We start from the raw sequence: 25,319 nt of genomic DNA, 5'->3' as shown, positions 1-25,319 counted from the left end.
TGTTTATATGTGAATTGAACTAAAATACACCACTTTTTAACTCACTGTTCTTTTAAATCAGTCAATATATTCTGTATACAAATATGAGGTTTATGCCGCAGGACTATGTATCTTATAAGCCACTGCACCGTGTCACATGTTTGTTTTTGCACCCATTCTTGAATATAGACTGACCATGCACCACCCTGTGTTTCTTTTTTGATGTTCCATAGCTGTAGTCATTGTCATTCATTTTCATTCACTAAGTTTTAAGTTATTTCAAATGAAAATTTTATTTGTCACATACACATATACATGTAGTATGTAGCTCAAATACTTTCATATTTTGTCTTGTTTGTGTATTTATTGTTTATTATTTATATTTTGTTCCTATTTGGTTTCCATGTTGCCCAGTTGGTATTACTATTATTATTGTGGAATTCCATTAATGGCATACGTGTGTCGGATTCGATCTATTAAACCAAACGCTGCTGTCTGAGTCAATCACTTTGGATGCGCAATGGTTTTGTTGTGGTATGTATTCTTTGTTTTATGGAAGAGAGAGCAGCAGGTAGCGTGCAACAAAGCAAAGCCGCCTATTGTACATGTAGAAGGACCCAAAGAAAAGAAACAAAATGAAAATAGACATAAAACATCACCTGGTTCTGCTCAGGTTTTAAAACTTAGTCAGTCTAACATCATACAAGAAACACAAACCAACAGATTTCTCTGTAACATTATTTATTCACAAAATAATTTAACAGCACATAAGTCATGTGTGAAAATGGAAGTAAATGGAAGTACAAGTGAAATGCACTTGTTAGTTGGTCATTAGGGTGTGCTCGATAAAAGCCTTCACAAGGTTTGTATCAAAGCCATGCTGTAATAAAAACAATACACCAGCAATGATCTCAGAAAAGCTGCTGCTGCTACATATCAGTCTTGGGAGGCTGCATTATTATACAGTGAGAAGAACTATTAAGAAATAGTTGCCAGCGTTCCCAGAAGTAGACATCCAGCAAATTTATCTAAGATGATCAGAGAAATTTCAAAGAAGAAACGAGCTCTGCAAGCTTTAGCAAATATATAAAATGTGGACGTATATGGCTTTCCTTTGAGAAATGAAAAATCTTTTTTGTTTTTATGGAAAGGTATCTAGAAGTAAGCCTTTTATCTGTAGAAATCACATGCAAGCATGACTTTTCAATGGTTCCCAAGAAATCACAACAGTTCCTTTGGAGAAGTTTCGTTATTAGGAGTTGTACAATATTTGACGTAAAAAATCTTTAAAGAAGAACGAAGCAAAATTTGTAACTTGACTCATAAAAACTCGGAGGAAATGTTGACTTCAGATTGTTGATGCTTAAGGTGCATCTATGAGCTGTTAATTGATTCGTTGTGCTGACTTTTAGCTTATACAGTACATAGCCTTTTCTTTTAAATACATACATTTGATAGTGGAATCTATTATATCTTATATTATTTGATGCTAGATTTACAATTTTATTTTTATGACCTGATAAACAGATGATGTTTTGAATGTTTTTTAACTGATGTCTTCTATTTTCTGATTTTCTAATTGCTATAATACTATAATTGTTTGTACTAATCCACTTGTGAACTCTGACCTTTACTGCTCCATCCGTGCCGGCAGTGAAGAGTCTAGTCTGAGTCGCATCCAGTGCCATGGTGGTGATCTCAGCATCGTCATGGCAACGGGGAAAGTGCTTGACCTTCTGTCCAGTGTCCATGAGCCAAATCTTCACACTAGAGTTTGCGTCACTGCTGATAACCTTAAAGGAGCACAGCATCAACGTGTTAAGGATTTGTAGTATGTGTGTGTGTTTGTGGGACACAAGTGTCTCCTAACAAATGAAGGTTTTATGGGGTCAGAGCGCCCCCACCTGTCTAAAGAGAGAGTTATAGAGGACACAGGTGACTGCGCTCTCATGACTCATCACGCTCTTTCTATCCTCCTTCTGTGCCTCAAGGAAGAACAGAGAGCTGTTAAAGGAAAGGAAGAGGCGTGATCGCTCCTCGTGGAAGAAAAGGAGTATTTTACACTCAGGAGTTTTAGGGAAGAGTCCTGCCACATGCTGGACACACAGATGAGTGGACACATCCCACACCCTTAAGACCTAAGAGAGAAATAAAATATAAACAAATGTGCTTTTACTCCATTGCATCTTTGTCAGTGTCCAAAAAAAATGTCATGTTTTTACCAGTGAACATATTGACTCTAACCATTCAAAGCATGAAAATGTTTGACAATTAACAATTTGTATAACATATCTGGTTAACAGACTGAAAGATGATTCATACTTGAGTATTTTGACCTTATGTTGATATGACCACAAAAACAAGCATGTATTTGTGTTATTTCTGTACCTCAGTCCACCCTTCTCCCTCACCTTGTCTTTAGAAAAGCTAATCAGCTGTTTTTTGCTTATCATGAATTGAACTGCCACAACACTAGTAACATGACCTTGAAGGATGCCAGCAGGCTTAGAAACCAGGTAAGGGTTCCAGAGGCACACTTGGTTATTCAGACCTGCAGTAGCTTGGAGACAAACAGCATATTTTTCAAACAAACATGATTCCATCCTTCACTAATACATGTTTAAATCTGTGTGTCAATATCAGATTATAATGTTGTAGATAATTTCTGATTTCTTTACAATTCTAAAAAAAATCATTGCAAATGTATTACAAATAAAAAATGAAAAAAAATCACATGTACATAAGTTTTCACAGTCTTTGCCATGATACTTAAAATTGAGCTTAGGTGCATCCTGTTTTCACTGATCATTTTTTAAATGTTTCTACAAGTTCTACAACAGTCCACTTGTGGTAAATTCAGTTGATTGGAAAGGCACACACTTGTCTATATAAGGTTTAACAGTTAAAAGTGCATGTCAGAGCACAAACCAAGCCATGAAGTCCAAGGAACCTCCAAGACAGAACTGTATCAAGGTATAGATTTAGGGAAGGGTACATAATAATTTCTGCAGCATTGTAGGTCTCAATGAGCACAGTGGCCTCCATCATCCTTAAATTAATGAATTTTGAAACCACCAGGACTCTTCCTAAAGTAGGCCACCTGACTGGGCCAAACTGAGCGATCAGGGGAGAAAGGGCTTAGTCAGGAAGGTGACAAAGATCCCGATGGTCAATCTGAAAGAGCTCCAGCATTTCTCTGTGACGAGAGGAGAACCTTCCAGAAGAACAACCATCTCTGCAGCACTCCACCAATCAGGCCTGTATGGTAAAGTGGCCAGATAGAAGACACTCCTCAGGAAAAGGCACATGACAGCCTGCCTGGAGTTTGCCAAAAGGCATCTGAAGGACACTTAGTCCATGAGAAACCAAGATTAAACTATAAGATAACAAAGGAGTGGCTACGGGACGACTCTGAATTTTTTTGAGCTCAGCCGGAGCCCCGATTTGAAACCAATTGAACATCTCCGGGGAGATCTTGTGCACTGACCGTCCCCTTATCAAACCTGATGGCGCTTGAGATGTTCTGCAAAGAAGAATAGGAGAAACTGCCCAAAAATAGGTGCGCCAAGCTTGTAGCATCCAACTAAAAAAGAATTGAGGCTGTAATTGGTGCTAAAAGTGCTTCAACAATGTATTGAGCAAATGCTGTGAATACTTATCTACATGTGATTTTATTTTTATTTATTAATTTTTTTTATAAATTTGCAAAGATTTCTAACAAAGTCCTTTCACGTTGTTATTATGGGGTAATTTTGAGGAAAATAATGAATTTAATCCATTTTGGAATAAAGCTGTAACATGAGAAAATTTGGAATAAGTGTGAATACTTTCTGGATGCACTGTGTAAGTGCATTTATAACAGCTGCATTTTCTGATTTCCAGATTAAGGCCTGATGATTAATACCATATGTCTCATGTACACACTCAAATAAATGATTTATGAATAAATCCATATTGGTCGGCTTAATAAATAAGACCCAATGTATTCTTATTCGGTTACATCACTCTTCACCTGTATAAGCTTTTTACCTTGAAATATGCCTGTACATTTAAAGCTTCACTGTAAAAAAAAAAGGTATTTGTGTACCAATGTTTCTAACTGTTCCATTGACTTAACCAAAAATAATTGTTCTGTTCACATATTCAGTAGAGGAGTAAACAGAAATCAGTTACTTTTGTAAATTACAATTATTATTATTATTATTATTAATATTTTTATTATCATTAACAAAATACCAATGAGGTTTAGTCCTGGGTGATAGTCCAGATCCATAATTCCTCTTTCTATGTTAAAAGCTGCGATTCTGAGAGGGCGGGCCTCGGTTTCTTTCCATGCCAGCACCATGCTGTTCTGAGCAGAACCACTGCAGGAGACAAAGGCTTCCAGGGTGCCAAGGAAACGTACTAGAAGGCAGAAACACATCTTACACATGAATAAATAAAATAGGGAAATCCAAAGCATTAAGCAGAACACATAAGAATCAGGAATGTAGAATTCTACAGAGAAAGAGCAAAGCAGGAGATGCAGGGCTTCAGAGGGTTATAATAAAGCACTGAAGGGATAAATTACAATAAACATGATCTAAACAGTAAAACTAAAACATGTGTAGAAATAAAAATGTGTGCACCAACACAAAACACTGCTGCAAAAAGAGATAAAGGAGTTCACAGGGCCATGAAATCACACTAAGGCTAGAAAAAATATTGAAAGGAAACATCACAGATTATATATATCACATCAGAATCCTCAATCATACAGTATATACTTAGTACTGTATTGGTATATTATTGCTCTGTATTTTACCATCAGGACAATAGCTATAGAGGTTATCTTATACATTTTAGAAAGTGGATTGCAAGTACTTTTCGAAACCATAATCATACTACTCTCTCCCACTCCCTGAGTGGTAAGCAGACCACAGACTACATTCATCTACTTCAGAGAAGCAATGCCAACATCAATGATGACCTCATTGTTGAACCCTGACCATGCCAGAGACAGTGCTTGATGACAGCTTACTGGCTGGCTTTGCAAATTCTTTTTGCTGATCATTCTAAGTAAACCATTTAAATTAAGGTAATAAATGTGACTGCCAAAAAAAGCCTTTAGCTGCTGTCTGGCCAGCCAACCAAGTCTGCTCTCTGTGTTATCAATAAGCTAATGATGAATCATTGCTGACAAGCAATGGCCTAGCTGTGCTAGTGCCTTTCTGACAACACAGAGACAGTTTCGATCCCGAACTTTACTACCTTTGGACACTCAACTCCCAACTGTTGCCAAATTCTTTTAGGGAAAGGTAGCTAATGCTTGCTCAGAAACTTGCTAAGAGTCAAAAGCTAATGTCAACATCAATCATCATGATAGTTTGCAAATTGAAACTTGTTATACGAGGGGAAAAAATACTTTTCTGAAAAAGACTTAAAAGCAAAACAACATATTACAAAGTACTACAATTTGAACTAAGAATGCAGATAAATAAACCAGTGGCAGGGTATAGCCAGTAAAAATAGGTACAAAGGAAATGGTTATATTTTAAATTACTCATTTTTACATTTTTAAAATATTGAAAAACTGTTTTAAATAAATACCAAAGTACACAGGGGGGAAAAACTAATTATTTTATAACTTTTGGGAACATTGGTGATCAGGAATTGATCATTGGGGATGATAGTGATCAGTGATTGGCCTTTTGATGTTAATGTTATTTAGTAATTGGTCACTGAGAAATAGACACATGAAAGTACAACTCGACTATTCACTCTGGAGGTGAGTCAAATTAATCTGTACTCACAACTCAGTAGTTGTTTCTGAACAAGATTGCTCCAGTTAGCTGCTAAAGACTAAGGCTACAAGAGTGGTAGTGGGGTCAGGTATTGATGTCAATTGAGGGGGTCTGAGGTCATTATTCTTTTTCACTGCTCAGGTGTTGAGTGGGGTTGAGGCAAGGGCTCTGTTCAGGCCGATTGAGTTCTTCCACTTCAACCTTGGCAAACAAACTTGGACATCCTTGGTGCATAATCATTTTAAAACAAGTTAGTTCCAGTGGAGTGGAAATCTTTAGAAAACTTGAATGTGAGTCCAACGTTGTGTAAACAATTTAAGAAAGACCCACTAAAGTTTTGTCTATGTAGTGCACTACTATGTAATGCACATAATAAGGTGCACGTCTGAAGGTCATTCAAAACCCACCCTTCCCCCAGTACCTCTCACAGACTTTGTTTTCCCCCTTTTGATTCACAGACTTTATATCTACCTGTGATATCTATAATGGCCTCCTGATATTTAGCACTTCTTATGTGCAGTATGCTGTATCATGATTTTTTTTTTACGGCTGATTTCCGAAACTGATTTTTTACAAGCAAACTGGCTGATTCCAATACCGATTATTATTATTTTTTTTTATCAAGCAACAATTAAGAAAGACTGTCTGTTTCTTTTCTCATCCAACACGTGAGAAGTCAAGCTGAACAAACGTCAATATCTACGCTTGAGCAGGGCGTGGCTGGTTCGCTCCCGCAACTTTAGGAAAGCGGCAAGTATCTGTGTATCAGTATCTTTATATTTCATAGACATTAACACCAAACAGCTTTGGCAAAAGAAAAAAATCCAGGAGGCAACATGGAAAAGCATTTAGAGGAACCAGACTCTCAAAGGACCCCCTCCTTTCCTTAGTGAGACCCAATCGTGGGATTATAAATCATTAAATCAAAAAGTTAAAGGAGCAGTAAGTATCCTTGTGAGACTATCCACTGAATAATGCTGAGTATAATCAAATAAGATGTGTATACATTTGAACATGCAACCCTCTAAAAGAACATTTGTTTGCTAGCTAGAATCCAAATTACTATTTAGCACAATTTATAATAAGGGATAATTGCCCTATGATTGATTACCAACCCATCCAGGGTGTATTCTTGCCTGGTGCCCTGTGTTCCCTGTGCTCTGGATCAATTTTGACCCTGATCTTGATAAAGCAGTTCTTAAAGATAGATAAATGGTGGATGTGTCTTATAGTGGAAGATCTTAGCATTAATATACACACAGAATATTCTAGTATCAACCAGGTGTCAGAGAATCATAGATACATGTATAATACATAGACACACGAACAATAACAAGTTATTTAAAACCATCCTGAATGAATACATCGGTTCCAGAGCCAGAAGCACCAATAATGACCTACTTCAGACTCAGCACTTTCACACATCACTGGGCGTTTTTGTGTGTATGTTTGTACATTCTACAAGGCATCAAATGTACACTGTAGCGCAAAATTGTATGGGGGTTGATCCAAGAACAGGGTGGAAGGCGAAAGATGAAATACATCACTGTATCATATCATATATGTCACAATTTTATTCTTTTAAAAATGTATAAAAACAAAACAAAAGGACAATTATATTCTAAAAAATAATAACATGCTGGTTAACTGGTAAGCCATGTGATCAGGTTAGTTAGTGTATCTCAAAAAAGTCTGCAATACCTCATATACAACAGCAGAAATACAACAAGTAAATAAACAAATAAAAGTATGCTGCCTGGTTAGACATTTTGTTTGACCAAATATTGAAGTAGAACCTTAATAGAGGTGAATATTAAGGCCATAATCAAATATTTTAATAATTAAGCATCAATCTATTTTAACATCATGAAGGATATGTTAATCATCTGATAAGATGAATGACTGAACTCTCCAGAAGATGCCTTGGTGTTGCTGAATGGAATGACTTAGGAAGTGAAACTGGAAGAAAACTCTCTCTCAACTCCTGTGCTTCCAGTGTGCTTTTGGTTCACACACATCACTACATCAAACAGACACTTGACAACTGATTCACCAGCCCCTATTTTATCTCCTTTACCAGGATAAATTAAAAAAAAAAAAGAAAGTAAGTTCCAGAAAACAAAGGCAAAGAGAAATCCCTCTTGGAAGATCAAAAACCAGGCACTTCATACTCAAGAGGTCAAAGAAGCATTATGGTTAAGAGAAAGATGCCTTAAGTGACTGCCAGGCCCCAAGGCCAGCTCACAAATAAACGAGTTGTTTCAAACTCTCTCTCTCTCCCTCTCTTTCTCTCTCTTTCTCTCTCTCTCTTTATACACACACACACACTCACACACACACACACACACACACACACACACACACACACACACACACACACACACACAGTGTCTAATCCCACAAAGACACTTCAAAAGGATCTAGCCTTTAGCGGGGGAAATGAAGTGCACAGCAATGTTCAATTAACAAGTCTGTTTAATGTTTTCTTCTCTTGTGTTTGTTGTTCTTGTTTACTTCAACTCTGATTCTCTCTATCATCACATCTGCATGCACACACACACACACACACACACACACAAACTGTAGACACACACAAAGTGCTGCAGTGAAACACTAACAACAATATACAGGTCTATCAGTCTATGAGGTCCTGTATGAAATAAATTGATAAAGGTGTATAGGTCAAGAGAGGATATATGGGTGCAGGTAAGGACAAAAGGATTGAGAATTTATACTAAATGAAAATGTACCAGTAATATTAAATGAAAGTATGATGTAGATGATGTAAAGGTGGAAGTATATACCAAAAAAACATTTTGTCTGGTAAAAGTTAAAAGTTAAACTCACCTTTAACTTACTTTTAGGTTAAGATTTATTTAAAATTAAGAGTAAATTATATACTAAGTACTTATAACTTACTTATTAATGTTCTCAAGTATTACAAACTGTATTTATGAAATATTAGGAACTTTAGTATTTGGTATTGTCCGGTCAAATATCTCAAAAATATATTTTTTTATTTCATTTTGAACAAACTACACACTCAAATCAAATTTGCCATACAGTATATAAATATAAGTAGCACAGTGTAGTTTGCTAATGACTAAATCATAAGTAAGGTATAATGTACATAAATATTTTTTACTATGAATTAAAATGTAATCTGCTGCTTAGCCTATTTATGCTCGGATTAGGGAAGCAAGTTTAGTATGAACTTGTGTTAGCAAAGAAACACGGGTTAATTAACTATGGCTAGCTATTAAATTACCATAATTTCCGGACTATTAAGCACACCCAAATATAAGATGCACCCACTGAATTTTACAAAGATTTTCATTTTGAACATAAATACACCGCACCTGTCTATAAGCCGATTCAGCCGCAATTTAATATAAAGCGTTTCATTGGTTCACCTTAACCCGTTAGCCAATTTCATTGGTCTAATGTTATGGGGCTCAGTTTTTTGGCTTGAATCTTGTGAAACTGGGAAAAACCCAGGAAAAATCCAAAATTGGCTGCTTCATTGTTTAAGCCGTGGGGTTCAAAACGTGGGAAAATACGGTATTTCATTTTACCTTAACATGTATTTTGACTAACATTTACAGAATAAGAGCTAGGGCTGTAAATTAAGTTTGACATTGCATTCTAGTAGCTTATCTATCTTCAAATGCACATAGCAAGCTATAGCATTAACTTGAAGCATGAGAAGGTCACCTCAGATGATACATTGGAATGATTCTTCAACAACAAATTAATTTGATTGAATGCAATACACTAAAACAAAAACTAAAATGAGCCCATTCTATTGATATCTGGCATTACTGGATAGATGAAAGAGGTGGGGAAACATTACTGTTACCATTTATAAGAAGTCTAAATATGCAAACATTTATAATACTATAAGTAAGCAACAAACACACCAAAATCTTTACATATTGTAATGAAGTGTAATTTCAGAAGGGACACAGATTGGAAACAGATCTCAATAAATTAGAGATGATGATAGGTAGAGGTGATGAAAGACCAAGACAAGAAAGGTTACAATTTCTTGCGTTAGGGTGTGCCTGATAATCAGGTACGGCCTTATTATTTCCTAAATCAAGAATTCTTAAACTGCACATCTGTGTTTCCTTCATTTGCTTCCCATTCTTGTTTCTTTCTGTTTATATCATTAAGATTATTGTTAATCTTCTATTTGTGTGTTTTATTAATGTATAATTTATTTTCTCTTTCATTTATCTTTTATTTTTGAAGATGTAGAATATTTATTCTCACTCCATTTAAGTCTTTAATCTTGTCTCTACTGGATTCTTCGGGAGGACATGTGAAGAAACGGTGCATCTTCAAAGATGACAAACTTCCATCAGTTTCTGGTTGAACAGTCCAAAAGAGGAAGAATCAATGAATCAATGAGGCATCAATTTTTGGGAAGTGCCATATGTTGAAGTAAACTTTGTGTTTACTTGCTAACAAGATTTTTATTGCTGAAAATGTCTGATTTATTTATTTGGATTACTCTCTGGTTTTTCCTTTGGTTTGATTATATATTGGTTTCTCATGTTCCGATCACTTATGTTATGAATCTGTTTGATTGTTGGTTCTTGTTGTAAATCTAGATTTTGCAAAGAAGCTGCCTTAGGAAATAGATTCTCACTCTCCCCTGTGTATGGTCTGTTAATGGCATATCTTATATAATACTCGATAGGCAAGTAGGCATATGATATGGGAAAAGGTATGGGATATATGGGGTTATTCAAGCGTTTCACAGCTCCAGGGTCTCTATTTCAATCCTGGGCTTGATTTATTGCTGTTTATCTTACCCAATGGATTTCCTCTGGAGTTTCTGGTTTCCTCTCACCTCCCAAACCATTCAGGTAGAAAAAAATAGTGACACAATGATTTCTAGGTGAAAAAATGTGGGCAAATGAATGTACAAGAAAGGACAGCTGTGTACAAGAGCGTATATGAGCAGGGCTGGTATGTACACCTGATAGCAGGTTAAGATAAATATAAACAGATGAGGACATGTGTCTAAAGATTAAATCAGGTATGCACAGGAAAAGACAAAAGAGGGCAGGTGTGTACAGCTGTGCATTCAATATGCATAAAAGGCAGTTGAAAACAGCAAAAATATAGCAAACTCTAAAAGAGAAATTCTAGTGATTTCAGTTTAGCAACTGCTGCACATTTCGTTCATTATCCATTAATGGTTGTGTGCAGTTGAAATAATATATTTAAATAAACAATTTAAAGTAGACAATGTAACTTTAGCTATAAAAATCGAAGAATGTCAGGCAAGGCACATTTCCTTACATGTAAAGCTGCACAAATTAGAATCTTTTACGAGTAAATATCCATGTGAACTATTGAATAATGCATTAATTAATAAATTAATTTAAAGATCAATATATTAGGTTAATTGTAGCACAAAAAGTTTAGTAAAAAGAGAGGACATTATTAAAAACAAATATATTAAATTTACACTCAACTGCAATCCAGCAAAGTCAACAGTACAAGAAAAACGATGGGTTACTTAACGTAACCCCGGTTCTTTGATAACAGAGTGAGGTGTTTCACTATGGGAATCGCTTTGGGCGTGACCAACTACGGACGCTCTAATGACACCACGTCTGTCTTGACAGACAGGTCGACCTGAGATCAGGCTCCGCCCCACCTTTATCCCACAGGTCGACCCCTTCTAACATCATTGCAGCGAGATTTCTTCCCGTCCCCGTGCAAGGAGGGAAGTGCTGGTGAAACACCTCACTCTGTTATCAAAGAACCGGGGTTACGTTAAGTAACCCATCGTTCTTTTTCTAACTTCGCTCGGTGTTTCACTATGGGAGATATAGACTGCTCCCGGATTGCACAGGTCAATCACATAGGCTCAGAACGCCTGGCACTCAGCACTGCATGTGCCAAGGATGACTCAGACACATCTAGTCCATAAACCCGCACAAAGGTGTGCGGTGTGGCCCAGCCAGCTGCCGCACAAATATCCTGAACAGAGACACCCTTAAGCAGGGCCCATGATGTCGCCATCCTCTAGTAGAGTGGGCCCTCAGACCCGTGGGAGCCTGAGAACCACAGCATTCATACGCTATAGATATAGCCTCCACAATCCAGCGGGACAGCCGCTGACTCGACAACGGCTTCCCTTTGTGAGGGGTAGCCCAAGACACAAACAGCTGGTCCGATTTTCTGAAACCCGCTGTTCTTTTGACATACGTATGGAGGGCCCGCACCGGGCACAAGGAACTCAAGCCATCCTCCTCCTGAGGTGGGTGAAAAGCCGAAAGTTCCGTAACGGGACATCTATAAGAAGAATCCACCACCTTAGGCACGAACGCCGGGTTAGGGTGAAAGGAAACCTTCGTGAGTCCAGGGGCGAACTGTAGACAGGACGGACTGACAGATAGGGCTTGCAGCTCGCTCACACGCTTAGCAGTCACTAGAGCCACAAGCAGCACCGTCTTAAGAGAAAGAAATTTCAGCCCTACGCCATCCACCGGCTCGAAGGGTGATGAGAAAGGGCTTCAAAACCAAGGACAGGTCCCACTGAGGCACTAACTGCCGAGACACCGGCCTTATACGGCGTGCACCTTTCATAAACTGGCTAATCAAAGGGTGCCGACCCGCAGGTTCGTTATTAAACCCGACGTGACATGCAGAAATAGCCGCCAGATACACTTTCAAAGTAGAAAAGCTCTCCTTTATCCAGCAAATCCTGGAAAACACAAAATGTCTCCCACAGAACACTGGAAAGAGACAATGTGACCGCGCCACACCACTCCTCAAAACCCGCCATTTATTGTCATAAAGCGTGCGAGTAGACGAGGCCCTGGCACTCTGGATAGTGTGTATAACCGACCGGGGCAAACCCGCTACACTCAAGTTCCACCTCTCACGGGCCAGGCCCAGAGAGCAATTCTGTCCAGGTGCGGATGATAAATCTCCCCGCCCGCCTGGGACAGAAGGTCCCTCCGTGGAGGGAGTGGCCAAGGCTGATCCGACAGTAGCTGAACTATTTCTGCGATCCAGTGCCTGGAAGCCCAACGTGGAGCTATCAGAATCAGTGACAAGCTGAGTTCTCTGACCCTGGCCAGGGTGGGGGAAATCAAGCTCAGTGGAGGGAACGCGTAGAGAAGAACGTTTGGCCACGGGTGGGCTAACGCATCCACACCCAACGGTGTATCTTCGTCCCTCAGAGAAAAGAACAGAGGACACTGAGCGTTTTCGCGAGGCGAGAGATCTACGGCGCCCGGCCGTATCTCTGCCATATATGCTCCACCACCTGAGTGTGCAGTTTCCATTCCCCGTACAGAGGGTTTCCCCTGGACAATAGATCTGCACCCCTGTTCTATACGCCTGGAACATGAGTCGCCCTGATGGACAAAAACCTTGTGTCGCACCACATTATCAGTTTCCTCACCAACTGATGCAGCTGGAGGGAGCGCACACCTCCCTGCCGGTTGATGTACGCGACCACTGTGGAATTGTCTGTTTTCACCAACACATGTCGGTCCTTTATAAAAGGCAGAAAGTGCTTCAGTGCCAGAAATACTGCCAACAACTCCAAGTAGTTTATATGTCTCGGGATCAGCTGTGGTGGCCACACGCCGTTCACAGCTCTGCCCATAAGGGTCGCACCCCAGCCCTTCAAAGACGTCCGTCGTCATAGTAACTCATGACGACACCGCCCCAAGGGAATCCCCGATCAAGAGTCGCGGGGCATCCCCATTGGCGGAGCGCTAAGACGCACGAATGTGTTATTTTTACCGGCCGATTGAGATGACGTCGGGGACATAAGCGCAACCGCGCGACCCATCTCTGAAAATCTCTCATCATGAGAAGTCCCAGACGCACCACAGAAATCACTGAGGCCATTAAACCCAGCATTCAGAGGCACACTCGGAACGGGACCATAGACCCAGCCCGAAAATGGGAGCGACACTGAATGAGAGATGCGATTCTCCTCTCTGTCAGCATGACTCGATAAGAGAGGAATTTATACTGAGTCCCAGATATTCGCGCACCGCGCGGGATACAAGCGGCTCTTTTCCCTGTTTATTTTGAAACCCAAGCTGCAGAGATGAGTGACTACGCTCTCCGCATCTCTGACCGCTTGCTCTCTTGACGAGGAGCATATCAGATAATCGTCTATATAAGACAAAATCCGAATGCCGCTGTTTCTCAACGGCAAAAGAGCCGCCCACACACTTGCTGAAAGTTCTCGGAGCGAGAGACAGTCCGACCGGAATGGTTTGAAACTCGTAGGCAGTGCTTCTGTGCGCAAACCTCAAATATTTTCTGTGTGACGGGTAAACGTCTATGTAAAATATGCGTCTGACAGATCGATCGTCACAAACCAATCGTTTGGACGGATCGACCGACAGAGTGCTTTGTGTGTCAACATTCTGAATGAATATTTTCTCAGGTGTCTGTTTAACACACGCAAATCCAAGATCGGACGGAGAGATGCGCCCTCTCTTCGGGATCACAAAGTACCGAGTAAAACCCTGACGGCTTTCCGCCTCCGGAACAACTCTGATTGCCCTTTGCTCAAAAGAGAGTCGATCTCGGTCGTTAGGACGCGAGCCGACTCCCCTTCGGCCACCGAGATCAACACACCGTTGAATCTGGGTGGTTTCATTGCAATTGAAGCCTGTATCCCGTGAAACCGTGTTTAAAACCCACGAAGGAACCGCGCATGCGCCGCCAATTGAAGAGGTGCGCAGAAAGGGAACCTGCGCGCACACAACTCTGGTCGCGCATTGATGACGCCACAACCGCCGCCGCCGCAGGGCTTCGCTGACAGAGCGAGCGCGCCCTCCAGTGGTAAAACTGGGGGGGTGCACGCCAGGATCTCGGGATTTTCGCACACTATCGCCCTCGGCTGATCGCCTGGATGCGAAAGTGCCACATTTATTGTGTTTTGTATTGTCGAACACATCGCCCTCAGCCCGTGGCTTGGATGCGATGATGTCATCTTTATTACGCAATCGTCTGAACTGACGTGCGAGGGAACAAATGTGGGGAGTGCTTGATGACACTGAACATTTTCCCTTAAGCCTCGAACTCGAGGAAAAACTAGAGAGGAAGCCCTTACGGAACTTAGAACCGGCTGTGTTCTCTTCTCCTTTTCTTCGCCAGCGGAGAAAGGAGGACAAAAGAACATTCGCGTGTTAGGTCCTCGGGGTGGGGCGGACGGTTTTTAGCCGCCGCGGCCGCAAATGAATGCTTTCCCCACGGTCCCGATCCATCCGATCTCGGACGTTGACCAGCTTGCTGTCCGCCGAGAGTCGATCTTGAGCTCCTAGCGTGTATCGGTCTTCCCCTCGCAGCCGCGGCTGCGGCAAAACCCCGTCGCGCTGGCTGAGGGGGCGTGCTCTGAGACAGCTTACGAGGCAAACAGAGGTTGAATGCTTCGTCCTCCTGTTTCCTGAGAGTGCTGGTTTCTCTCATCTTCTCTAGAGCAGGACCGAACAGACCTTTAGCGGGGTCGTAGGCAGCATCCATGACGTCCGCTTTCTGTGTGTCACCCAAGCCTGACAGGTTGAGCCACAACGCCTCTCACCTGACACAGTTAAACCCATCACGCCGCCGCAGCCCTGAACTGCGCCTCGTGAAGAGCGGAGAATTAGGTCGTTCACCACACAGATCTCGTCCCAAAGTACCGGGTTCGGTACTCCCGTGTCGAGCTGTCGTCCCATCTCCTCTAAAATCTCCGCCTGGTACGCGGACAGCAAAGTCACCGCGTTTAACGAGCACACTGACTGCGCTGCGTATTTGTACACCCTCTGATGGATGGGCGCCGTCAATCTCGATTTTCCCAGGCAGCGCAATTTGAGAGGAGGCAGATATGGAACGCCGATTCGGATGGAGGTGATAAGCCACTGAAGGCTCCACGGCTGGGGGTCCGGCCAACCCCAGCTCTTCCATCCCCTGAATCTCCAGCTTGGAGCACCCTTTGCGGAAGCTTGCTTTTGAAGGCTAGACCAGTAGCGAGACATTTCCTTCATGCAAGCTGGCACGGCAGGCAGGAGCTGTCTAGCGGCGGGTTGAGCAGGCGGCAGCCTTTTCCCGTCGTAAAGGTCTCTCACAGCTCCCTCCGCGTCCTGGGCCGTGGGCCAAGCTAGTCCTAGCTTCGCCGCGGCTCGTTTGCATACCTCGTGCAGGTTACCTTCGGCCTGTGAGGTTGCATCGCCCGCGCTCTGGGGTCTCGACTGTTGGGCCGGGAAGGGACCACTGTCGTCCTCATCCTCGTCCTCCATATCCAAGTCGAGGAGGTCTGAGTTCGCGTCTGCGTCCTCGTCGCACGGTCGCTCCTCATCCTCCGCGAGGAGGTTATCAAACAGAGGCGGCATGACCGGCGATTCGGCCTCCATCAGGTCCGCCCAGCTCGTGGAAGCTTGCGGCTGATGTTCGACGATCAGACCTCGCGGCGGCGCCGGACAGACACGGGTCCTGTTGGTTAGCCACCGCTACTCTCAGCCGCTCTCCAGATGTCTCACCGCAGCGACGCGCAGTGAGCGCATGCTTGAGGGTCCGCGAGCGACGTTTGAGCGTGCTTCGGGCCCATGCACGTGATGCACATCGGGTGAGGGTCCCTGCCCGAGATGGTCGCTCCACATGATGATGGACACGGGCGGGATACAACCTCCTGATCTTCGACTCATTCCCTTTGGTGGGGAGATGATCGAGACATGGCTGAGTACGGTTAATATTAGACTCGTCACAACACGTTAGTCCGCTGATGTTCGCAGGGTAGTTAGCCCTCGGCTTCGCCTGACGCGCTAAGCCTGCAATAGCTTGACGCTACTACGCCCCTACCGTGTAACTTAATACCCAGCAGGTGGAATAGGAATAGCTCGCCGACGCGGACGCTATTCCGTGATGTCGCCAGCACGATTCCGCACGACTGACCTCGCTCGGTGGCGGAATCCAATGACGGCCCGCACGATGAACAGTTAAGCGAAACCAGCCGAGAACAGGAAGTGCTGAGAGAGCTAGTGTAGTCCTCACGGAAGAAAGCGCGAATGATGTTAGAAGGGGTCGACCTGAGGGATAAAGGTGGGGCGGAGCCTGATCTCAGGTCGACCTGTCTGTCAAGACAGACGTGGTGTCATTAGAGCTTCCGTAGTTGGTCACGCCCAAAGCGATTCCCATAGTGAAACACCGAGCGAAGTTAGAAAAAGAACAGAAAACTTAAAAGAAGGCCACACATACAATGCATCCGGAAAGTATACACAGCGCTTCACCTTTTTCCATATTTTCTTATGTTATAGCCTTATTCCTACAAGAATTAAATTCATAATTTTCATCAAGATTCTACAAACAATACCCCATAATAATAACATAAAAAAGGAGTGTTTGAAATCTTTGAAAGTTTATTAAAAAATTCAAAAACTTATGTACATAAGTATTACAGCCTCAAGTCTTTTTAAATATGATTCTATAAGCTTGGTACACCATAGATTCTGTCATCTGCATTCTTCTTTGCATAACCTCTCAAGCTCCTTCAGGTTGGATCTCTCCAGAAATGTTCAATTGGATTCAAGTCTGGGCTCTGGTTGGGCCACATTGTCCCGTAGCCACTCCTCTGTTATCTTTGCTTTGTGCTTGGGGTCGGTTTCCTGTTAGAAGATGGCCTGTCAGCACAGTCTAAGGTCCAGAGTGCTCTGGAGCAGGTTTTCACTAAAAATAACTCCGTACATTGCTGCATTCATCTTTCCCTCAATCCTGACTAGTCTCCCAGTTCCTGCTGCTAAAAACCTCCCCACAGCATGATGCTGCCACCACCATGCTTCACTGTAGCAAGGGTATTGGCCAGGTGATGAGTGGTGCCTGGTTTGCTTCAGGCATGAGGCTTGGCATTGAGGCCAAAAAGTTCAATCTTTTTTCTCATGGTCTAAGAGTCCTTCAGGTGCCTTTTGGCAAACTTCAGGCAGGCTGTCATGTGCCTTTTACTGAAAAGTGGCTTCCGTCTGGCCACTCTACTATACAGGCATGCTTGGTGGAGTGCTGCAGAGATGGAGGTTCTTGATATATAAAGGTTCTCTTCTCTCCACAGCGAAATGCTGGAGCTCTTTCAGAGTGTCTATCGGGTTCTTGGTCACCTCCCTGACTAAGGCCCTTCACCCCGCCGATCGCTTAGGCTCAGAGGTCTACAGACAATTCCTTGGACTTCATGGCTTGGTTTGTGCCCTGACATGCACTGTTAACTGTGGGACCTTATATTATACACACAGGTGTGTGCCTTTCCAAATCACGTCCAATCAACTGAATTTACCACAGGTGGATTCCAATCATGTTGTAGAAACATCCAAAGGATAATCAGTGGAAACAGAATGCACCAGAACTGATTTTTGAGTGTCATGGCAAAGGATGTGAATAGTTATATACATGTGATTTTTATTTACATTTATATATATATATATATATATATATATATATATATATATATATATATATATATATATATATATATATATATATATATAACATTTTATATATTTATATTCTTTTATGTTGTCATTATGGGGTATTGTTTGTAAAAGTTTGAGAAAAATAATGAATTTGATCCATTTTGGAATAACGCTGTAACATAACAAAATGTGGGAAAAGTGAAGCGCTGTGAATACTTTCCGGATGCACTTTATATCAAAAACATGCAAAACTTCATACAGATAATAATCCAATCCTGGGAACCTAAAGCTTTGAGGTGCAACTTTGCTGCAGATCTCAGAATGTAATTAATGTTAAAATAATACATTTTTGCATGCAGTTTTAAAAAGTCAGTTTTTAGTGATCTGGAAAAACAAGAACTTTGATGGAGGGAGAATCAGAAGTTTACTACTGTGAAAGAATGATGACTTGATTTCTGGTGTATGAAATCTTACTTTTGGTTTTATACTGAGAGCCAGCAAGATATATTAATTAGTTTGTATAATTGTAAATAAGAATTAAATTATTACAGTTTTTTAAAAAATAAATGTAATAATCTGTTCATAATACTTGGACTCAGTAGTCATTAATAAATAAATGTGAGCATTTTATATCCATTATATCCAGCAGAGATATCCTTTTGATCCTTCTCTGTTTTCTTGACTGCTGTGTCTGAAGTTTCCCATTTCTAATGCATTATTAAGCTAATAGAGCTAATGAAGCTAGCACACAGATGACTGTTTGAATATGTTATCAATGATATGGTAGATGTATATTTTTCCAGCAAACAATGGTAGATCATTCAAACCCTTTTTTTTGGCTATGACACTAATGGCATCTTTACACTCAGAGTTACACACAAATCAGGAAAGTAAGAACTAGATTAGATCTCTACTGTGAACACAACTGGAGGTATATTAAGTGTAAGGAATGCATTTTGAACACAGCGTTGATATGAATTTCAAAAAACTGAAAAATGCTGAAACTGATACTGATACTGATACAACAAAGCCACCATAATGAGTATTTCCTTCTGTTTTCCCTGCAGTGTGTCCACCTTCTGAGCCATAAACAGCTTCTTAGATATAAAACCTTGAAGACTAATTGCAAAGTAATGAGATTAATTTGCAAGCATACACTTGTTTGTATGTTACTTGTAGACGCATTTGATGAATCCCAGTTGTACACAAAACTAACGTCTATGCGTAAGATAAAGTTCAGTGGCGGGTCGTCAGGGCCCGCAAGCCCCTCTCTACTGAATTAGACTCTATCAGAATCACTGACTTATTTTTCAATTAATAATTTAATTAATATTTTTTTGTCTATGAATACGTATTAAATTATTCCCATTAGTCTTTATTCTTCAGATGCAGTGCACCCAAGTGTCTGTATGAGTTTCTATTCAATCAGATTTCAGCAGTCACATTACACATTGCCGTAAGAGCAGCGCCGTGAGCACTGTGGGCTTTTTTTTTTTTACCATAACTCTATGTTGCCTGAAGATGTAATTTTAACCAATAAAACTGCAATTTGGTCACTCCGATGCCCACTCGCAAGCTTCAGAACACGTCAGCATTTTCACGTACTTTGAATGGATGGTCAGAGAGCATGCAAGTCAGAGCTATCAAAATGCATTCATAGTTTCTATAGCCATGACATCATAATGATGGTATTAGGAAGTAGATTGACTCGGGTAGGACACCACTGAAATGCACAGCCTGCCACTATCTAAGATGTATCTTATCATTATATGTACCTTGGCCTTAAATTTACCCAATATTGATAACTGATGGCCATTCTCATTATGTTGATGGTGTGGCATTCTGTATGTAAATTTCAATGTATCTTTCATTCACACTTACTGGAGAAGTATTGCTTTTGTCGAGGACATATAGGGACAGACAGACAGTGTGTTGCTTACCGCATCTGACCCAGTGTGCAGCATGTGCATTGTGTGTGACAGTGTAACAGCAGCGATGGCGGTTCTGCTGTAACTCGCTCCACTTGATATTGATGGCAGCGTTTTGTTCCACATCGGCACTTGGCCTCTCGAACAGAGAGATCCCCGCCGACCTAAAACATATAGCACTCACCTCAGACGCAGAGAGAAAATACAAACAGTAAATTTAACAGATGAAGGCCAAAAGCAGAAAACAACATGTCACAGATTAAACTGTAGACTTTGAACTGTAGAAAATGTTTAACATATTTTAATTATTGTTTTGAGGTAATATTGGTGATTTATAGTAAAAGCTAGCATAGTACCATTTATATAACTTATGCTTGTACCAAAAGAACCTAATTAAGAGTTAATAGGTCAAGAAGGTCACATACTAATCAGAGAACAGAAGTTCTTTTTAATGTTCCTAGCCTGACATAAAACTTGCAGAGGTGAAAAAAGCAATTAAATATTCTATTAAAGAAAAGGTACTGTTATTAGATATTTTATAATGAAAATTTAAAGTACGAGTAAAGTTACCAGGCTAGAAAATCTGCTCAAGTAAACGTAAAAAGTAGCTCATTTGAAATTTACTTAGAGTAAAATTTACAGAGTAAATTTTTTAAGCAGCGGGGGGATTCTAATGTAGTTCAAAAAAGGCAAGGAGACTAGTTGTTTTTTATTGATGAAATACCTTTAAAAATAAAGTGCAATAATATAATAATATAATATAATATAAAAAAAAACACTACAGTCTATGACTTTAATGTCCTGTTATGAAGTCATTATGATAATGAGAGAAATCGCAAATGCAGATTTATAATTTAGACAATGAGCGCAGGCATCAAACAAATTATAGTTCAAATTTTTGTTCGATTTCACATTCAGCTTGGTCTGCATCACTGGTATCAGTCTTATCCATTTCCATCTTTTTTTCTTGAGTTTAGCGGGTTTGCTTTTCTGCCATTAATTTTTTAATTTTTTAAAGGAGAAGTACACAAAAAACTACTCAATTACAGTCAATGTGAGTAAATGTAATTCATTTCATTCCATGTATGAAAACTTGTTTGTTTGCTCATTTGATTTGATCATCACACTGCTGAGGACAAGCAATATATCAAATTCATATACTGTAAATATACTGATCACCCGCACAATACAGTGCCCCTCCTGCTACAGGTGAAAATATGTATACAAAAAAAGCAGACAAATGTACAATGAACTTTTTGGTACATTTTAAATGGCAAGTATACATATAAATATATAGAAGAAAGTCAATATTCAGTGTTCCTTAATCTGTCCTTATCTACTGGGATTTCCTTGTGTCTTATTCTCAAGCCAGCTATCTAACATTGTTCTTACCTCTACTGTCATTGACACTACTCTCTACATTTACACCTCTGTTCTCCAACTGTATTTAAACCTGCCCATACCTGTTCTGACTTGCACTTGCATTCACATTTCTTGTCAACTGGACAAATCCGTCCTCCTGATGTGTATTTCCCCTATCCTCACCACTCCTCCTACTGTACACATCTGCCTTTTCCCTTGTTCTCACTTGTAAAAATTTGCCCATAGCTTTTTTTGGAGACCTTTTACCTGTACTCGCATTTACATCTTTCATCAACTGTTCACATATGTCCTCCCACTGTGCTCATCTGTCCTTCGCATGTTTTCAGTAGAAGAACCTGTCCACAAACACTCTGATTTTGCACTGGCATTGATATTACTCCTTACCTGTAAATATCTGCACTCACACTGTACTTATCAGTCTCCACCTCTCCTGACATATTTATATCTACCCTCCCAATATACTAATTTTCTTCTTATTCCTCCTGTCCTCACCTGTACACATCTGTCCTCCCAATATATTCATCTGTCCTCCGCTTGCCCATACATGTTCTTTCTTTACTAACTGTCATATCTGTTTTTATCGACTGTACTTTTCAACTCTAACCTCTCCCCCCATACCTCGATACCCCAACCCCTCCATGTGTCTTCACCAATTGTGGCCTGTCTTATTAGCTACTTACTGGATGATTTCTGTACTCATCTGCAAACACCTGTTTCATGTTCCCTTTGTGAATGAAATCAATAGAATATGGACAGACGGTTTTTTGTGAGGATTTGTGACCCAGCAAATATAAAATGAATTTAGTTGGTCATTAATATTTGATAACTGATCAAATATGTGTGGCAGGTAGTGGTTCCTGTTGGAAATCATTTCAAAGCTCACCTGTCCTGCCACATCTCCAAAGCTGAGGACGGCATTTTCAGGTCTCGCAGGATCGTACCAATAATGTAGGCAGATGGGAGTGTGTCGCAGGCTATGAATTTTATATTGACAGCTGAACTCTTGTTTTGAGAGCAGATCATAAAAGCATATCTCCTTACTGGTGAAGGAAACAGCGATCTAAAGCAGAGATCGGAAGACAGGACAGATTAAAAAATGACATATATGCATACAAAATAACTCAAAGGAAAGAGAAGCAATAGAAATAATTTAGTTATATGAATTTTACATTTTAATAATTAGATTAAAATTTAACTTAAACTTAATTTTTTCTATCTCATTTCTAAGATAGTTACAGTACATATGGATTTAAGCAAAGAAAAAACAAATAGGCATTTATAATATGAATTGGCAAAACCCTAGGCTAGAACATTTTGCCACAGAGTGTGCCGATGTGGCAGAACATGATAGCAGATAAAGCAGAGCAGCATCCCTGGAGCAAATAAGGTTAAGGACCTAGCTCATGAGCCCAGCAATTTGTGGTGCTGGGGCTTAAACCTTTGACCTTTTGGTCAGCAGGAGCCTTAAACACAGAGGCACCATAAGTAGAGTTAATAAGCAAAGCTGGCAACAATCAGAAAAAGAATTCTTCATTTTCTAATAATCTTGTTCAGAGCACGCTTAAAAAATTTCATCATAGAAAATACATACACTGCTAATAGGTGTAAGTTTCTCACTACTTTACACACATGTACATTTAATATACACACACCAAATGTTTGCAGACACCTGGTCATTAGTATAGTATGTGCTTTTTTAACATCGCATCTCACATCCAGTCCCAGTTTGCTTTTATAATTCCCTTCAGTCTTCTGGGATGCTCTTCTGGGATGTTTCACCAGATTGTGGAGTGTGCTTGTGGGCATTTGTGTTTATCAGCCACAAGGGTGTTAGGAAAGATGTAGGGTGAGAAGGCTTGGGGTGCACTCAGTATTCCAATTTATATCAAAGGTGTTCAGTACAGTTGAGATCAGAGCTCTATAGCAGGCCACTCGAGATCTTTCTCTTCAAACCATGTAAACTATATCTTCATGCAGCTTGCATTGTGCACAGGGGCATTGCCATGATGGAACAGGTTTGGGTTTCCAAGTTCAAGTGAATGTAATATTTTTTTAATATTGCATCCAAAGACACCCTAAACAATTCTATAAGGTATGTATATGTACAAAGTACAACCAGTCTATTACTGCTTATTTATGTTGCACACCATGGGCAGAGATCAAATCGTTCTTGTCATGAAGCATATAATGACAACACAGACTTGTGGCAACAACAGTGCTGTCACACATTGGTTTTCAATGAGGGGTGGATTAAAGAATAAGAAGCTCTGTAATGTATGAATAGGTGCACCTGTGTGTGGTCAAGTAGGCAAATGTATTTGCAGACATGTATTGAATGTCTCAAGGATCTTAATGAATGCGATGTTTATTCCTCACTTCCCGGTTTCGGCACCAATGGTAGTTAACAAGGGCACCGAGGAAACAGGAGGCAGGCTTTTTGAAGGATATGACTAGGTGCTTTATCATTTATATTTTAACAGAAATTAACAAGTAATAAGGTGATCCAGTGAAACAAACAGTAAAATATTCTATTAATTTAGCACCTTACACTTCAATGTTTATTACATAGTTATAAGATGATTATGTCTCTCAATGTACTTACTTTGTGGACGTTAGGCAGCACCACCAAACCCGTAACCCAGAGATCTTTGGGTTTGACTGAATCATTGTGGAGCTTGTGTTTCTTGAGAAGTGTTAGATGATCAGTCCACATCGCCATCATGCCCTCTTTACTCACACTCAAGTAGCAGCCAGTGCTCAGGTGAACCAGACTTTGGATTTGCTCTCTGTGAGGGACATGTAGAAGGCGAGGCGAGCACCAACGTGGCACTGCAGACATGGTAGCTTGCTCTTGTCTCTCTGAAAGTCCCAGAAGAAGGTAAGATGCGAGGCGATGCCAGTCCACCCAGCCCTCCCTGGAAACGTCCACATTGTCAAATAAACACTCGTATTCCTCTCGAGAGCCACGGCCAATCACGGAGTGGAACTGTTCTACAAAATCTTCCCTATGCATTGGCGTTGAATCACCAGAGCCACTGCACGACTGAAATCAAAAAATAATAATAAAATTGGGTTTGATATTTTAACGGAAGTAATAAAAAATAAGAATAACTCCAGTCAGATATAACGCTTCGATATCAAAGATGTGTTTCTGTTTCAGAAAGTTGTTGGTTTGTTCAAGGAACAAATGTAAAACAATAACCTGGTGTAGAAGTGATTTTTAGACATTAAAACTGTAGGTCAATAATACATCGTTATATTCCACAGTGCTGCCAGTGTTTACCAATATTGAAATATTGGTATTGATAACTGTCAGGTTGTTTTTTTTTGCAGAAGCCAAAAGAAAATGGTAGTTAAAATAGAATTTGATTCAATGATCAAACATCAGAATAATGCAGAAACACCACGGTCTCATCAATTTTTACAGAATCAAAGAACACTTTCCATGTGTATGCCAAAGCATAATTCTTACTTTTACCTGTTTATCACCTCTGCTGGATATGTGCTTTTATGGAAGACCATTTATACTAAAATCTAACAAAGTATCCAAAAAATAAAAAATAAACAATGAGATGGAACAGTAATGAAAATCCATACTTTAAATAAAAATAGTCTAGTATTATCGAATGGTCGCTTAAATGTATTTATACATTTAATATATTTCTTTATTTCACTTCAGGTATTGATTTTAAAACAGCCTTTTTGAAGGTTTTCCAGTTGGGACAAGGTAAAACATCAATTTTTTTTACCTACAGCATGTTTATTTATTAAAATGTCCAATTATTTAAGCATTTTCTATTAAAAGAAGAAGAGAAAGA

General features: G+C 40.3%; 1 protein-coding gene across 4 annotated transcripts in view; it reads right to left on the bottom strand.

Moving 5' to 3' along the window:
- LOC124396201 (WD repeat-containing protein 49-like) overlaps positions 1–25,319 on the bottom strand; it is a 56,735-nt gene that overhangs the window by 27,954 nt on the left and 3,462 nt on the right. For all 4 annotated transcript variants that reach the window (XM_046865272.1, XM_046865273.1, XM_046865275.1 and 1 more), the window contains exons 3-9: positions 24,104–24,544; positions 22,385–22,561; positions 20,131–20,302; positions 4,216–4,383; positions 2,391–2,539; positions 1,884–2,117; positions 1,608–1,772 (exon numbers count right to left, since the gene is read on the bottom strand). In XM_046865272.1, the coding sequence (XP_046721228.1) occupies positions 1,608–1,772; positions 1,884–2,117; positions 2,391–2,539; positions 4,216–4,383; positions 20,131–20,302; positions 22,385–22,561; positions 24,104–24,544 (1,506 nt within the window). The remainder of the gene's footprint in view (positions 1–1,607; positions 1,773–1,883; positions 2,118–2,390; positions 2,540–4,215; positions 4,384–20,130; positions 20,303–22,384; positions 22,562–24,103; positions 24,545–25,319) is intronic.

Source organism: Silurus meridionalis, chromosome 13 (assembly GCF_014805685.1).
Source record: "Silurus meridionalis isolate SWU-2019-XX chromosome 13, ASM1480568v1, whole genome shotgun sequence".
Taxonomy (NCBI): domain Eukaryota; kingdom Metazoa; phylum Chordata; class Actinopteri; order Siluriformes; family Siluridae; genus Silurus; species Silurus meridionalis.
Note: the sequence above shows the minus strand (reverse complement) of the source record. Positions and strands in the feature narration are given on the sequence as shown.